The sequence below is a fragment of the Mizuhopecten yessoensis genome, unplaced genomic scaffold (assembly GCF_002113885.1).
Source record: "Mizuhopecten yessoensis strain PY_sf001 unplaced genomic scaffold, ASM211388v2 scaffold11173, whole genome shotgun sequence".
NCBI classification, from domain to species: Eukaryota; Metazoa; Mollusca; class Bivalvia; order Pectinida; family Pectinidae; genus Mizuhopecten; species Mizuhopecten yessoensis.
Window position 1 is genome coordinate 1503945 of NW_018408916.1, and position 17451 is coordinate 1521395.

General features: G+C 38.2%; 2 protein-coding genes across 3 annotated transcripts in view; both read right to left on the reverse strand.

Annotated features, from left to right (window-relative positions):
* LOC110467460 (HRAS-like suppressor 2) lies at positions 1-13291 on the reverse strand. The gene is made up of 5 exons (XM_021524642.1): positions 13230-13291; positions 6074-6207; positions 3152-3344; positions 1251-1395; positions 1-122 (listed from the first exon to the last, which is right to left on the reverse strand). The coding sequence occupies exons 2-5, from the start codon at positions 6189-6191 to the stop codon at positions 33-35; spliced, it is 546 nt and encodes a 181-aa protein (XP_021380317.1). The 5' UTR covers positions 6192-6207; positions 13230-13291; the 3' UTR covers positions 1-32.
* LOC110467458 (HRAS-like suppressor 2) overlaps positions 12850-17451 on the reverse strand; it is a 24080-nt gene continuing 19478 nt past the window's right edge. For both annotated transcript variants that reach the window (XM_021524641.1, XM_021524640.1), the window contains exons 3-5: positions 17084-17276; positions 14166-14310; positions 12850-13387 (exon numbers count right to left, since the gene is read on the reverse strand). In XM_021524641.1, coding sequence (XP_021380316.1) covers positions 13298-13387; positions 14166-14310; positions 17084-17276 — 428 coding nt within the window. In that variant the 3' untranslated portion in view covers positions 12850-13297. The remainder of the gene's footprint in view (positions 13388-14165; positions 14311-17083; positions 17277-17451) is intronic.

Here is a 17451-nt window from a genome sequence, read left to right on the forward strand (position 1 = left end):
TAGAGTTGTAGCACTGACGCAGAAGAACATTTTCACTTCTCGCGTTGAAAGAGAGACTTGAGTAAGCCTCCAACAACGACAGCAGCTCCTACTACTAGAACCGTACCGAGAGCGAGGTTACCCTGAAACAAAATAAAACATAATTTGTACATAGCTTCTACCTGTCCTTATATAATGTCTTGGTTATGAAGGACAATCTTGCAACACTGGGCTTACAAAGATGTAAGTTGATAAAGACTATGGACATGTTTAATGGTCGCCGTCATGATCGTATTCGGAGATATGTTATTTCTTTTTGTGATACGAAGGTCGATGCTTTTGATTAAGCTCATCAATTTGCCCATCCTCGATATCCAGCGGTTACGCTCACTTTCGCTCTCTACACCTCTGGAATATGTCGTAGCAAAATTGAAGGCTCCGTTTGTATCACCTTGTTGAACAGACGAGAGGACAAGTTTGATCCTTTGGTGTACATCAAAAGAAAATAGCAGTCATGTTACGGTACAATTTGACAGGCTTTGGAGTCGGGCGTCTATCCTTTGTAATCTTCAAAGGACAGGTATCAGACTAGCGATTGGTCAGTTTTCTTTTACCCGAGACCGATTAAACAGCTATCTTCGTGCCTTCTATTTTGCCATGACATATTCCAGTGGTGTAGAGAGCGAAAGAGAGCGTTACCCCTGGATATATTTCTCAAAGTGAGCACGTGTCATTATTTGGAGTGACCTATAATTACATGACGGATGTCGATGAAGCGAATGACGCTTAGCCTTTCAGAACCCCTGGTCTTATTCTCCTTGTGTGTTTTTTTTATGTGTTTTCATGTAAATATTTCATTTGTTCATATTTTGCCCTAGTCTTAATCGACTATGAGTTAAAAATATGGTTTTGTTGGTATGTTTTTTTTTTGATATATGAATCTGAAATATTTACAGCCTAATGGTTCTTGAGAAGTAGTTGTTTCAAGGTGGGTTTATGGACGACATTTGGCAGCAGACTGCAACATCTCAATAGGCCTTCGGGCCAGGTGAGCTTATATAGTATCCTTTTCCCTTGCAGTAAATTAATATGATTTGCTTTGATTGCAAAAGTTTCTCAAACGCTGAATTCATTAATATGCTCAATAGTCAATTTGACTTCTGCCTTGGCGCTTTATTACTCATATTCATCTACAACAACGGTGTTTGCAAAGGTTGTGATTAAAGAGGTTATATAACATAACAATACAATCACATGTGTTACAACTTTACCTGGTCAGACCATTTTTCGCCGTATCGAAGGTAGGAGGCGAAATGTTCGCAGTTGTTCCATAGAATATTGTACTCTGCTTCACCTCTCAAAGCCAATGCTGTTCTCACGATTTCGTCGCGAGGGCGTGGATAAATACCAGCAGCGCTGTAAAAACAAGGCGATATATATACACAATGTAGACCATCAGTGGTACACCTGTACACCGATGCGATAAAGACACCAATTAAAGATAACGCCTGTCGAACAACGTACATTGTAAAATCCTTTACTAAACATCAAGTACTATGGGTGACAAAAACTGGTGTGAAACATAGTTATTTACATCCAATTATTACAGTTTCGAATGAAAAATATATAATGATGAAGAAAATTTTACACATTCTTAAATTTGTTCAAAACTTATCATTGAAGATAGTAATGATCTTGAGGTAGTTTTCACAGGATATTTTTCTATTAAGAAAAGTCTTTTTTATGGTTTGCCAAAAGAACCCACAAAAACGCCACCATATACATGAAGCTATCTAGAATTAAGAAAAGAATTTACATTTAAAACAAAATTAATTTTTAGTGGAAGTAGTACGATATCTAGATTTCGGAATGTTGCTTACGCAATAGTCTATGCGAATTGTTCTGAATTTTATATTGGACAAACTTGTTTTGAAAATACGAAAACATATGGCAATTCACAGACGACAGGAGAAAAGTTACCCTTTCATATTTTTAATTCAAACTAAACGTTATAACGTTCTTTTACAAATGATAACATTTCATGTACTTCCTGAAATAGATGAAATAGAAGGACGTTCCATTGTAAGTAGAGTAAGTTTTAACATAATTGAAATTTTGTTGTTAACACGTGTTTGACCGATCACAACACCTGCATTTGTTTAAAGCCATGTATGAAATGAATAGCCACTTTAAAAAGAGACCCATGATTTTACATTATTTGCAACGGAATATGTAAGAAGCGCCCGTCGTATTATTACAAGCAAACTCTCTTTGTTTCCCCTTTCAACCAAACGTTGATATATGTTGATAAAAAATCCGTATTGGCAAGCTAGCTTTTCCAGTGATGCAGTATAACCCGGGGATTCGCTCACTAGTTCAGACATGTCGGGCGTGGTCAGTAGTTGGATGGGTGACCGCCCACATGTTACATTTGGTGACAGCGGTGGGATCTCTGTGATCATGTAAGGCCAGTTCCAGGTGATTAGGGAAGGTACATTGATACAAAGGGAGGGCCTACGTAATTCCCCAGACCAGGTGTCGGGACGAGACTTCCCGGAGGGGGGAGTAGTGTAACAGCTAAGGTAAATGAGGGGAAAATAATGCATAACTGGCAAGCTAGCTTTTCCAGTAATGCAGTATAACCCGGGGACCCGCTCACTAGTTCAGCAACGTCGAGCGGGGTCAGTAGTTGGATGGGTGACCGCACCAACGTCACACGATCTACTTCGTCTACATAATCTACCCTTTAAGCTGTGAACCTGCTGAAAAAGTATGAAAGAAACAAAGGTCGTCATGGTTTGTTAAACAAGATGTCCTACTGCTGCGTAGAACGTATCCAATGTACACAAAACTCCCTTCAATTAATATCTAAATCGCTATGTATGCCGAAACTGGAAAATCACACTTCTATATTGGAATTGGGACTATATAAGAGATCATGTAGCATACACATTTCGGAGACGCTGATTTCAAAACATTTATAACTTGTTTGGTACGTCATGGATTTTGGTGCAAAATACTAATTAAACATAACAACACACAATTCATATGTTATATAAACCTGGCAAGAATGTGTCTGTAACGCATTCGAAAATTCCTTATCAAGATTCATTGATTGACGTTATTGTAATGTTTGATTTATATTGATTTTGCATTTCATTAACATACAAACCTCAGAACGTGGTCTTTGTCGTTGTTCCGTTTTGCCATACACCCTTCAGCAACTTCCAAAAAATTTTCAACCTTAACACAGGCTTTGTCAAGCTGAACGCCAGAAACGGAGAAGAATGACCCACTGGCAAAAGATCCATTGGCGCCTGCATTGGCGGCTTCATCCCCCGTCAGATGGACGATGTTTTCATCACCTGAAAGGGTATATAATATCTATACTGAACAAAAAAAGAAACGCACAAAGTTCCCCGCTGCAGTACACCTTAGCTGTAAGGAAATAATGGAATATTTGGTCAGGTATTACATCAAGAACGATCTTCCTTCTCAACAATCTACCCTAAAATCAGCCAAGCGTGACGATGTCATTGTGTGACTTTGTGAGCTTCTTTAGTTGAAATCACGCGGCGTAATCAAGTCAAGCCGGAGTTTTTCAAACAAATAATCTCAACGGATACTCTAAGTTCAGTCACATTAATTTTCCACGTTGGCATTTTGATTTCGCCATTGACTGAGATGCCACGCTTAACGCAAATTCAGAGGGGTAGAGCAATTGCGATGTTGATGGATGGTCATAGCCAAACTGGGTTAGTTTCCGATCGTCCCAGGAGAGGTCGTCCGTGTGTAACGACTGCACGACAAGACAGGGCGATTCGATTGTCGCACTTGCGCAACAGATTCAAGACTGCTGTAGAGACTGCGTCGCATACCTTAGGTACTCATGGCAGACCCATTAGTCCTCAAACTGCCAGGAACCGCTTGCGTGCCGAGAGAATCATTGCGCGCCGACCTTATGTCGGGCCACCTCTGACACTACGGAGGCGGCAAGTGCGTCTTAACTGGATGCGCAGACATGGCCCGAATAGGTTGGGGATGCGTCGATTGAGGCGTGTGATGTTCACCGACGAGTCTAGATTCTGTCTGTATCGCTCAGACGGAAGAAAAAGGGTATATCGCAGACGCAGTGAGCGTTTCGCCGACAAATGCGTGGTTGAACGCGATAGATTCGGTTGGGCTCCTGTAATGGTTTGGGGAGGCATCTCCCATGGAGTAAAATCCCCCTTAGTGGTCCTGGATCAAAACCTCAATGCCGTTCGATACAGAGACCAAATCCTCCAACCACGTGTCCTTCCACTTCTCAGACGTCATAACCAGCAAGACAATGCTCGACCGCATGTTGCTATAGTCTGTCGTGATTTTCTCACGGCAAACAACCTTCAGCCTCTGGAATGACCCCCATATAGCCCCGACATGTCTCCCATTGAGCATCTGTGGGATGAGCTGGACAGGCGTATTAGGAAACGTCAAAAAACCCCACCAACTAAACGCGCCCAGTTGATCGCAGCATTAACACAAGAATGGAACAACATTCCCTTAAGGCGAATAAATGTTCTCATGAATTCAATGCATAGGAGAATCCGTGCAGGGATTCGTGCGAAAGGTGCCCACACCAGGTACTGGAGTGTCATTTTGTATTTCGCGGGTATCCCACTTTGAGTAATTACTGATGACACGAGTGACGTCACACAAACTTTTCTTCTACAGTATTGTAAAGAGTAGACTTGTCCCTTCATATTGATGTAAATTTTGTACAAATTTCCCAAAATATCATAGGCTATTGATGGCATAATTTAATTGTGCGTTTCTTTTTTTGTTCAGTATATGTTCATTACAACGAAGAGCTTCATTGTTTTCGTCATTTTGTTCGTTTTCTGAGCTGGGCTGCTTTTCCATTTTCCATTTTTTAAAGGAAAACTTCAACATCTCTTTATTGCTATGGACGAGGCTTATCCACGATGCTACCAGTTATACATGTATTTGTTGCGCAATACTTTTCTGCATCATCAATTGGAATAATTACAAAAGGTTAAACTCCCTAATTTTCACCATATCAGTAGCTATATGCTCCAGATAAAAGCATGTGAACATGTTGGTGGATGAACTGACAACATCGTGCAATCATGCGTCCTATCAACGCAGACGATACAAAACTACACAGAAGTTGATGATGACATACACACATACACATTATTTAGTTTCGTTTAAAGGATTCCATGAAATAGTCGATTCATCTCGTACCTAGACATTGTTTACTTAGATAAGAACGAAAAAAACGAAAACAGAACAGTGTGTACATATATTTTAGATCGACATGAGACCTATGGTAAATAAATTATGACACAAGATATTTCAATTTATACTAATCACTCTGGATGGCCCGGGGGTCTTAAAGTGAGATGAACCGGAGAACCCTGAGAAAACACACTTGGTCGGGCAGGTGACCCCATACGTTTTCACGTCCGATCTGGGAATCGAACACGCCCGCCTTGGTGAAAGGCGAGTGCGCTTTGCACTGTGGCACCCGTCCACATCATAGTGCGATCAATGTGGCATACCTAATTATTTGATCACTTCCTTCTATCGTCAATCGTTAATTATGTACATGCTGCATGATCACCATATTAGCGTATATTATTGAGAGTTATGTAACCAGGTCAGATAAAATTATTGTGATTCTAACAGTTTTCCATGAACTAATGCAATTTTGTTGAATGGATCTTGTCCACCCCGTCAAAACATATTAGAACGGGCTTTTTGTTTACCTTAAAGACAGTGTGATCTAGATAATGCAGATATAAATGAAATATCCATCTACACCTTTCTTGTTGTGTTTTGTGGTGTTTACAAATATAATTTTCCATTAGATCGTATAGCCGATATTTCTAAATTATCCTCGATAAATATATAAAAAAGGAACTTTCATGTTTTAAATTTCCGGCTAATCAATTAACATAATTTTTGTTGTGGTCTAGACAATTTACACTTCGACGTAACACAATATTAGCGCCGTGAATATGTTTACATTATATTTTTTTACCGATATATATATATACAATCGTTTGACAAGATCATTATATTTAATTACCTATATAGACTCCCCAGTGAGAATAAATATTATTCGGAAACTCCACCATGTCTCCGACCTCCAGCTCCTCCAGAACACATTCATTGTGCTTTTTGTTGAAGTATAATGAAAGTGCCATCTGTTCGTTATTGGGTCTGGAAAAGAAAAATAGACAAAAATACAAAGAGTTAATTGCGACAGAACGAATACTAACCCCAATGTAATTTGTCAGTAATTGAAAGCAACCAACTCTGTTGTCAAGACAAAAGTAATTACACCACCCATTAATAACAGGGCAGATAGACTGATTTGATCCATTTTTTCTAACGGTAAAACTAATACCTGTAAAGATGACAGCAGTCTTCACAAAAATAAACTGAAACGTCAGTTACAATAAACACAGATGAACATGGTGCAATACGGTTAAACCTAAATAAGGGACTTTAAGTCAGATCTACGTGATAAAACCTACCTCTGTTCACCTGTTACAGCCAAATACAAAAGATAACGATCTTACGTATCGAGGATAGGTGGTACATCACGTGCACTACATAGACTGTTAGCAGATACCGTAGAACACACGTTTACTTAAGTGTTTACACTAAACATAAATATCAATTTATAATAGTAGTAGTTAAAACTTATCAGTACAAAGAAATACGCAATAACGATTATTGACAGTCGTTATGAAAATCAATGATTTCTGAAAAGGACAAAAATACCCAAATTGATTTCTGAAAGCCTTACAAACATTAAATCACTATTTCGGAAAACACATAAAAAGCTTAAACAGCAAATTTGAGGATATTTGTATTGCCAACACATAAGAACAACATCTGGCTTCGGCATCACAAACGTTCTTGAGGCCGCCACAAGCTGAGATTTTAGTCCGAACTCGAGAACTCAAGCTCAGCGTCCGTGTTTCGTTATCACAAACTAAACACTCAGCTCAGCGCCTGAAGCTGAGGTCAAAAAGCTGAGACTGCCCTAGAGCAGAATTAAGTTCGAACTCAAGCTCTGGAACGAAGCTGTTTGCAATAAAATGACAGGTTTGGCGAACAATTATAACGACAACATACCAGAGACACACAATCTTTACTAGACAAATGTGCAGGTAAACCATATTATTGGCAATATATTAGCCATTTGTTGAAAATACAGTCGTTTGAATAAGCCGTGAAACGAGATGACTGGGGTTCGAATACGGTAGTGATAGACCTTGGCCCCAGTGCAATTCGAAATATAAATAATCTATGCGTTATAGTTTCCAACCAAAGGACTTTATATATGTCGTGAATTTGGTGTGTGTTATTACAAACCGTCACAACATGTAGTTGAGAACTGCTCTCAGGTCCTAAAATCTATTAGATTATGCAGAGGAAAATCACGTGTAGAGACCGCGCCGAGATGTCACATCGATGTTGTTGGCGCGGTTAACGGTCTAAGGGAGATAACTCTGCCAAAATTCCCTACACTCTTTCCCGTTTTATCAAGGCCCCCTCTTGAGGTTGAAAGCTGCTGATCAGGAATCATGGATGAGGTGGTCATTCTTGAGCATCGTATCTGGATCTGGTGTTGTTTATGATGCTGGAGATGATTGTTCTCTGGTGGAGTTGGACAAGGTCTGTTCATCCCTTAAGCATAAGGGACCCCTAGAAGCAACACAGTTTCACTGTGCCCGCTAGTGGAAGTTCAGGCCCATACTTCTTGGATCTAATTATGTTGAAGGGCTTAGCTTTACTGTGCCCTCCTCCAAGGTACAGGACCTTTAAAATATAAACATCATGGTTGGGCATAGGCATACCGTGCCCTTGACAGGTACTCAGACATGTATAGTATCTGGATACTATGTCTCAGTTTCAAAAGTGGAAGAATGCCTTGGATTTGACTTTGTCCAGTTGGCATTCATATTCCCTATGAATGACAATTGAAAGCAGTTCAATACTTATGTTTACCATTTTTGGAATTTGTCTCATAAACAATTCCATTACACTTATCATTATTCAGCATTTAGTTCAAATAATGTATGTATCGTGTATGGTTGTTCAATGAAAAGAACAGCAGTCGCCCGGGGAGTATCCAACGAAACAATTATGACGTCAAAATAATGATGACGTCAAAACTCGGTCCATGGCATTTATAGCCTATATGAATGCCAACTGAATTTGGTAGGGTTAGATAGTGGCAATGCCATTTGATGGTTTATATATATAGATATGAACGTTATGTCCTTGCAACATGCGTAAATCATAACTAATGTCTATCAAAGCCTGTCTTGTAAATGTGCATAAGGTTAATAGTTGTTTAGTTCGTTTACTATCGATAGCATTGTGACTTTGATCTACATTCTAGCCAGGTATACAACTGGATACACGATATGAATGTTACGCTTTTAGTTTACAGGTACAATGCTATAACGTTATCTTTTATCTGCAGACGTCCTAGACATTCTTCTGTAATCGTGAACGAAGCAAATGCTATGGTCGGAAAGGCAGATTTCAATGTGTTATGGAACAACTGTGAACACTTAACTTCCTTTCTGAGATACGGCGAGGGATCCTCTAACCAGGTGAAGTGTAGCTGAACATAATTATGCTGACAATTTTTTCCCCCGAGATTTTCCAATCTTCTGCATATATAGTTAACAACATCTATTGCGAATTATTGTTCTAAACTGCATCATTGTCCTTCTTTCAACGTTGAACAAAATCTCGTTTTCAATGAACAAAATTATTTCAGACTAATTTAATGAATGAACCATTGACATGCTATCAGTTTGCATTCATGGTCAATATTAATGCAGTTGAATGCTTCTATTTAGCCGTTTCTGAATGAACTTCCAGGAAGGCTCAGCGGTATCCAACGTAACAATTATGACGTTATAAGAATGGTTTCGCCAATAATGAAATATAGTCATGGCCATGACATTCATGCCTGATATAAATGCAATTAGAATTCGGTAAGGTTATATAATGGCAATGTCATACAATGGTAAATATTGTGTCTTGTATCGCTGGGTAGCTTCATACATCTTAGGAATCGTTCGTAATAAGAGGATTGCTTATCCGAGATGATCTCTCAAACAGGTTCAATTGCATTTTAAAACTAATTGCTGAATAGGCAAACACATTGCGCATCCGCCTGAATTATTAGAGTGAAATTGAAAAGAAGTTTAGATCCTTTTTTTGACGGATGACTTTTGACTTTAGAATAGTTTCGTTACTATTAAGACGGCTGATGTTAAATTATGTAAGTCCACGCCTAATTCAAATGCAGAAATCGACTTGATACTAATTTTCTGGGTAATTTATTTTAAAGATGTAAGTGTCTCGACCTCAACACCATTCGACTTTTTGCTTGAAAAAATAAAATAGCTGTTTGGGGATGTTCGCTAATATTTGTTTTCAATTATAGTTTTTGAAAGACATTATGATTTATGCTATAAGCCTACCATTCAGCAGTTAACGGTTTCAGACCCTTTCTTCATAGTGATTCATATTGTCCTTGATTTATTCTGATGTCTGTCTTGATTTTGACATATTTTCATTTCGATTTTTTACTACGGTTTCGAGTTTTTGAAACGTCGTCCTTGAATATATGTTGTTTCCTCACCAATAACACTAGAAAAGAGGGTCATGGTAGCAGACACCAAAATANGGTTTTTTTTTTTTTTTTTTTTTTTTTTTATATATTTGTTTTTTTCTCAAATGTTCTGTTTCGGTGTGACATGTTACAATGGGTTCTTTTATTGATATCGACATGTTAGAATAGTTTATTTACACACATTGGTGCAATGCTATATTATGATCTTGCATATAACACTGTAGCATAATACGTACTTATATGTTAACGCTGTGGTTAATATCGCTAGATTATGTTTTACTTTCAGGGAACTATCGCAGCAGTGGTGATAGGAGGCACTGCTGTAGTTGTAGGTGGTTTTCTAGATGGAGTAGTGGCGGGCGCTTTGTATCTCAGCATGAAGAGGAACAGAGACAAACAACATAAATGAAATATTTATGATAATAAATATGTTTGAAGATTTGAAGATAGGTTTCGCCTATGTTGTAAGCTTAAATGCAAAACTGCTGAATGAAACAAAGCACGTGGAGTTCGAAAGGTTGATTCCCACCTATTTTCAATATTTTAAAAGTATCATTTTCTATAATCAAGCTTTTCTGCTTACAGAAATTAAATAGTGCAAGGAGATTACTAGTGTTACATAAGAATCTCATTTGTTTTAAATCTAAAAGAAAGTAAATAAATAACAAAAGAAATATACTACCTAGATTTGTTTCATGCCATATATGAAATGAATAACCACTCTAAAAGAGACCTCTAATTTTACATTATAATAATAATAATAATATACAACATTTGATATAGCGCCCTATCTAGCTAAAATAAGCCAATTTAAAGCGATTTACAGTACATATATATGCAATTATTATAATAAGCATATACATTAATCAATACAGTTTTGAGGAATTCACAGGAGCTGCCTTATCAGGCGCTAACTACTAGTCCTATGCCACCTGGCTAATATCTCCCTAAGTGTGTATGCTTGCGTGTGTGCTTGAGATGTATTGTGGTCTGTTTGTAGTGGGACCGTGCTCCAACGTCATCATTCAAAGTACCACCTCACTTGAATGCTACAGCACAGATACCGTAATATCCACCCCAGACCATTTTATATTCCACCTAGGTTGTTGGAGTTTAATTTTATAGAAATTAGATAAACATTAAAAAATACAGGTAAATGAGTCGTATTTATGGTTTCGCCCACAATGAAATTAAGTTAGGAACACCGGTTAATCACCTGTACAGAAGAAAAACACATGTAAATGATGTGTTCGAAAATACGCGAGTAAATATAATGATAATTATATAATACAATGACAATCTTATACCTTGAAAATACCTTGTATTTTGATGTCATGACAATTGAATACATTGAAACGGTCCCATAACTCAAAACATACCACAGCATATATTGCAATGTAAACACCAAACAAAGAACTGTACGCAACATGTATTGAAAACATCACAAGATACGATAAAACAAAAAACCGCCAATGGCGTTATAGCCGACTTGTTACAGTACATTTTCATGTAAAACATCTGATGTGATAAGCATCCTTTTATAAGCCATGCAAGTTTAGTTGATGTAGGACAAGTAGTTATTTGGTAAGTGACCTAAACCATTCTTCTTTACCAAAGTGCAGATGGGGCCTGACCTCAACCAAACTTTTTAACCTGGTCAGTCAAGCGAAAAATGCAGGTCAGAAGCAGCATCGGAAGCATCGCATGTGATTAGCATCGTTAGATACATAAGCCATAAAAGTTTAGTTGATGTGCGATAATTAATAACTTGGAAAGTGAGCTTAACCATTCTTCTTAACCTTAGTGCAGACAGACGGGAGGACAGACAGACAGACAGACGGGAATCGCCAATATATAAGCACTGATTGTGTTGCAATTCGGACATAAACACATTCTTTAACGAAGCGATTGTTTTGCATAATTAACACATTCGAGGAGATTTGAAGAATCCACTTCATATATTACCTTGCATGGATGTTGTAATAGAGTAGTGAGGGGTTAACTCTACAGCATCACAACATCAGATCAATCTGTGCTTATTTTGCCGAATTGTTTATCATGAATCATTATTTTATGGTACGTTATTATCAAATGTATGATTTGTAGTGGACAGTTTAAAGCACGGAGTTAAATTCTGTATAAGCCTGTGGTCTATTGGTTTCTTGAAAACCTTTGAAAGGTTTATACGCGTTTGTAAGGCCTAAACATTAAAATCAAACATTTTAAATAATGTCTTAGAATTCGATTTTATCGTTTTAGATATACCGGCGTAAGGATGTTAAAAAAGGCCAGCGCTGTGCATTGTTTTGGCGCTTCACATTAAAAATTACCCAATCGGTAAATATGTATGCTTACATCATCGATTGCAACATTTGTTTCTTGTGCTTTGTTTTGTTTTTTATTATTCGTATTTCGAAAATTTCTTTAAAACGTATATTATGCTGTAATTTATGTAAACAGTAGTTTGAGAAAATTAGTGAAATATTTGATGATTAGTAAGAATAGCTACAACATAGTTAAACTGGGTATTACTCTTTATGGACGGCCTGGGACACTCAGTCTTTGTATTGGAATGTGGTACGGACTCCTGCGTGTACTCTTGCGTGTAATGGGGGTTTGTTTCGGGTACTCTTCTTTCCTCCCAAATATAGCAAGACCTCCTTCACGCTTCTTTCAAGAGTGATTTATGTAAATTAACACTGACTTGTTCCATACTTGTTGTTAAATATGTAATGTTTTACTTATACAAAACAGGAATGTCTTCATTTCTTCCGCCTTCCTAACCTCCACATTTGCCGTTGAGCAGACATCTTTATGCTGATGGATTAATGATAGAGTAGCTTTAGCGAATTTGATAAAAATGGATGTTATTGGAGTAGATTTGTGGTTCCTTTAAACATTGAACTAACCAAAACATGCTAAATTTTTGCCTTTTTGTGAGTATTAAGATCAGAAAAAAACCCAGAGGAAAACAAAGCCAGTTTTGTCATAGCTGAGAATTTGCGACGTTATCGTTTTGTTTCTCGTAACGTAACAAAGGGTGTAATGCCACTGTATCTGTATATTTCCAGGGTTGGAGGAGTGCTCTTCGGATTTTATGTGTAGGCAATACAGTTTTAAAAGTTTTTAAGTCAGTTGTTTTGACTAGATCTTTTTCACTGTATTATATTTTTTACCTAATGTGTTAAAAATACATAAAATAATAAACAAAAACGACTCATCGTTAGGCTGATACATATCCTCTTATTTTAACAAGAGAGCGGCCAATTTTACCGTTACACAATTGCGCGATCCATTTCCTGTTTTTATCAGAGGCTGTTTTATCATCCAAAAGATCGCTTATATAGAGCCTTCGATTTCTTCATGGCATATTCCAGGGGTGTAAAAAGATACGTAGCAGAGCGTAAACCCTGGAATTCCTAGAATGCTGGTGTTAATGATACGTCAAGTAAAAAGTCCATGTCAACTGTTTCAGGAGGAATAAGCGTTTGACAAAAAAAGACGAATGTGACCTGAAAGGAGATAAATATATTGTAACAACTGTTTATGTTGATATTTTTCTCGAAAACCATACCCTTGAGCATTTGTCAGGATTTTTTCCGAAAAATAGAAGAGTTGTAGCACTGATGCAGTAGAATATTGTCACTTCTCGCGTTGAAAGAAAGACCTGAGTAAGCTTCCAATAACGACAGCAGCTCCTCCTATTAGAACCGTACCGAGAGCGAGATCAGCCTGAAACAAAGTAAAACAAAATTTGTACATAGCTTCTACCTGTTCTTATATAATTTCTTGGTTATGACGGACAATCTTACAACACTGGGCTTACACAGATGTAAGTTGATAAAGACTATGGACATGTTTAATGGTCGCCATCATGCTCTTATTTGGAGATATGTTATTTCTTTGTGTGATACGAAGGTCGATGCTTTTGATTAAGCTCATCAATTTGCCTGGTGGTTTTGTTGTCACTACCAGATTTCTCAAGGTGAGTACGTGTCATTATTTGGGGTGACCTATAATTACATGTCGATGTCGTCGATGAAGCGAAAGACGCTTGGGCTTTCGGAACACCTGGTCTTGTTCTGCTTGTGTGTTTTTTAATGTGTTTTCATGTAAATATTTCATTTGTTCATATTTTGCCCTAGTCTTAATCGACTTTGAGTTAAAAATATGGTCTTTGTTTTTTATATATGAATATTTACAGCCTTATGGTTCTTGAGAAATAATTGTTTCAAGGTGGGTTTATGGACGACAGATGGCATCAGACTGCAACATCTCAATGACCCTTCGGGCCAGGTCAGCTTAAACCCTATCCTTTTCCCTTGCAGTAAATTCAAACGTTTTTCAAACGCTGAACTCATTAATACGCTCATTGGTCAATCTGACTTCTGCCTTGCCACTTTACTTATTTTTTTCATCTACAACAGCGGCGTTTGCTGTTGAATAGCAAAGGTTGTGATGAAAGAGGTTATATAACATAACATTACAATAACATGTGTTACAATTTTACCTGGTCAGACCATTTTGCGCCGTATCGAAGGTAGGAGGCGAAATGTTCGCAGTTGTTCGAAAAAATATCGTAGTCTGCCTCACTTCTCAAAGCCAATGCTGTTCTCACGATTTCGTCGCTAGGGCGTGGATAAATACCAGCAGCGCTGTAAAAACAAGGGATATATATACACAATGTAGACCATCAGTGGTACACCTGTACACCGATGCAATAAAGACACCAATTAAAGATCACTCGTGTCGAACAACGTACGTTGTAAAATCCTTTACTAAACAGTAAGTACTATGGGTGACAGAAACTGGTGTGAAAAACAATACGCAAAAATGTTGTGATCAAAGTTATTTACATCCAATTATTAAACTTTTGAATGAAAAATACATTATGATGAAAAATAATTTTAAATATTTTTAAATTTGTTTTTTCCAAAACTTATCACTAAAGACGGTAATGAACTTGAGCTAGTTTTCACAGGATATTTTTGATTAAGAAAAACAATTTGTATGGTTTGCCAAAACCCACTACAAAAATGCCACCTTATACGTAAAGCTATCTAGAACTAAGAAAAGAATTTACATTTAAAACATAACTATTTTTTAGTGGAAGTAGTATGATATCCGGAATCCGGAATGTTGTTTATGCAATAGTCTGTGCGAATTGTTCTGAATTCTATACTTCTATTCTATACCCCCCCCCCCCCCTTCCCTCTGCAGTACACCTTAGCTGTAAGGTAATAATGGAATATTTGGTCAGGTATTACACGAAGAACGATCTCCCTTCTCAACAATCTACCCTAAAATCAGCCAAGCGTGACGATGTCATTGTGCGACTTTGTTAGCTTCTTTAGTCCAAATCACGCGGCGTGATCAAGCCAAGCCGGAGTTTTTCAAACAAATAATCTCAACGGATACTCTAGGTTCAGCCACATTAATTTTCCACGTTGGCATTTTAATTTCGCCATTGACTGAGACGCCACGCTTAACGGTTCCGGGCTACTGGGTTAGTTTCCGACCGTCCCAGGAGCGGTCCTCCGCGTGTAACGACCGCACGACAAGACAGGGCGATTCGATTGTCGCACTTGCGCAACAGATTCAAGACTGCTGTAGAGACTGCGTCGCATACCTTAGGTACTCATGGCAGACCCATTAGTCCTCAAACTGCCAGGAACCGCTTGCGTGCCGAGAGAATCATTGCGCGCCGACCTTATGTCGGGCCACCTCTGACACCACGGAGGCGGCAAGTGCGTCTTGACTGGATGCGCAGACATGGCCCGAATAGGTTTGGGATGCGTCGATGGAGGCGTTTGATGTTCACCGACGAGTCTAGATTCTGTCTGTATCGCTCAGACGGAAGACAAAGGGTATATCGCAGACGCGGTGAGCGTTTCGCCGACGCATGCATGGTTGAACGCGATTTATTCGGTGGGGATTCTGTAATGGTTTGGGGAGGCATCTCCCATGTAGTAAAGTCCCCCTTAGTGGTCCTGGATCAAAACCTCAATGCCGTTCGATACAGAGACCAGATCCTCAAACCACATGTCCTTCCACTTCTCAGACGTCATAACCTAATTTTCCAGCAAGACAATGCTCGACCGCATGTTGCCAGAGTCTGTCGTGATTTTCTCACGGCAAACAACGTTCAGCCTCTGGAATCGCCCCCATATAGCCCCGACATGTCTCCCATTGAGCATATGTGGGATGAGCTGGACAGGCGTATTAGGAAACGTCAAAACCCCCCAACTAACCGCGCCCAGTTGATCGCAGCATTAACACAAGAATGGAACAACATTCCCTTAAGGCGAATAAATGTTCTCATGAATTCAATGCATAGAAGAATCCGTGCAGGGATTCGTGCAAAAGGTGCCCACACCAGGTACTATAGTGTCATTTTGTTTTTCGCGGGTATCCCTCTTTGAGTAATTACTGATGACACGAGTGACGTCACACAAACTTTTCTTCTACAGTATTGTAAAGAGTAGACTTGTCCCTTCATATTGATATAAAATTTTGTACAAATTTCCCAAAATTTCATAGGCTATTGATTGCATAATTTAATTGTGCGTTTCTTCTTTTGGTCAGTATATATTGGACGAATTTGTTTTGAAAATACGACAACATATGGCAATTCAGAGACGACAGGGGAAAAGTTACCTTTTTATATTTTGAATTAAAACTAAACGTTATAACGTTCTTTTACAAAATGATAAAATTTCATGTAATTCCTGAAATAGATGAAATAGAAGGGCGTTCCATTGTAAGTCGAGTAATTGTTAACATAATTGAAATTTTGCTGTAAACAGTTAAGATTGACGTGTCAAAATGGCTTAAAATTGACGGCCGTGTTTAATCGATCACAACACCTGAATTTGTTTAAAGCCATATATGAAATGGATAGCCACTTTAAAAAGAGACCTCTGATTTTACATTTTTTGCAACGGAATAATGTACAAGTAATAGAAGCAAACTACTTTGGTTTCCCCTTTCATCAAAACGTTGATTAAAATTAGGCTAGTGTAACAACTAAGGTATTTGAGGGGAAAATATTGCTGTACTGGCAAGCTAGCTTTTCCAGTGATGCGGTTTAAGCCGGGTATTCAATTAATATCTGAATCGCTATGTATGCCGAAACTGGAAAGCACACTTCTATATTGGAATTGGGACTATATAAGAGATCATGTAGCATAAACATTTCGGGGACGCTTAAGCAACATTGCGGTTAAAGTTGTAGTTTTCAAAACATTCATATCTTGTTTGGTACGTCTTGGACTTGTGTGCAAAATACCAACACACAATTTATATGTCTTATAAACCAGGCAAGAATGTGTCTGTAACGCATTCGTATATTCCTTATCAAAGATTCATTGATTGACGTTGTTGTAATGTTTGATTTATATTGATTTTGCATTTCATTAACATACAAACCTCAGAATGTGGTCTTTGCCGTTGTTCCGTTTTGCCATACACCCTTCAGCAACTTTCAAAAAATGGTCAATCTTAACACAGGCTTTGTCAAGCAGAACGCCAGAAACGTTGAAGAATGACCCACTGGCAAAAGATCCACTGGCGCCTGCATTGGTCGCTTCATCCCCCGTCAGATGGACAATGTGTTCATCACCTGAAAGGGTTTATAATATATAATGTTTTCGTCATTTTTTCGTTTTCTGAGCTGGGCTGCTTTTCCATTTATAATTTTTTAAAGGAAAACTGTAAAACGCCTATCCACGGCGCTACCAGTTATACATGTATTTGTTGTGCAATACTTTTCTGCATCATAAATTGGAATAATTGGG

Bases quoted from the DNA above. Each gene is read 5' to 3' on its own strand.
- LOC110467460 (XM_021524642.1), bottom strand. From the start codon at position 6,191: ATGGCACTTTCATTATACTTCAACAAAAAGCACAATGAATGTGTTCTG. The intron at 3,345-6,073 runs GTAATTAAATAT...ATACCCTTTCAG, and splicing joins TCACTGGGGAGTCTATATAG to GTGATGAAAACATCGTCCAT. The intron at 123-1,250 runs GTAAAGTTGTAA...ATTTTGTTTCAG, and splicing joins GCGAAAAATGGTCTGACCAG to GGTAACCTCGCTCTCGGTAC.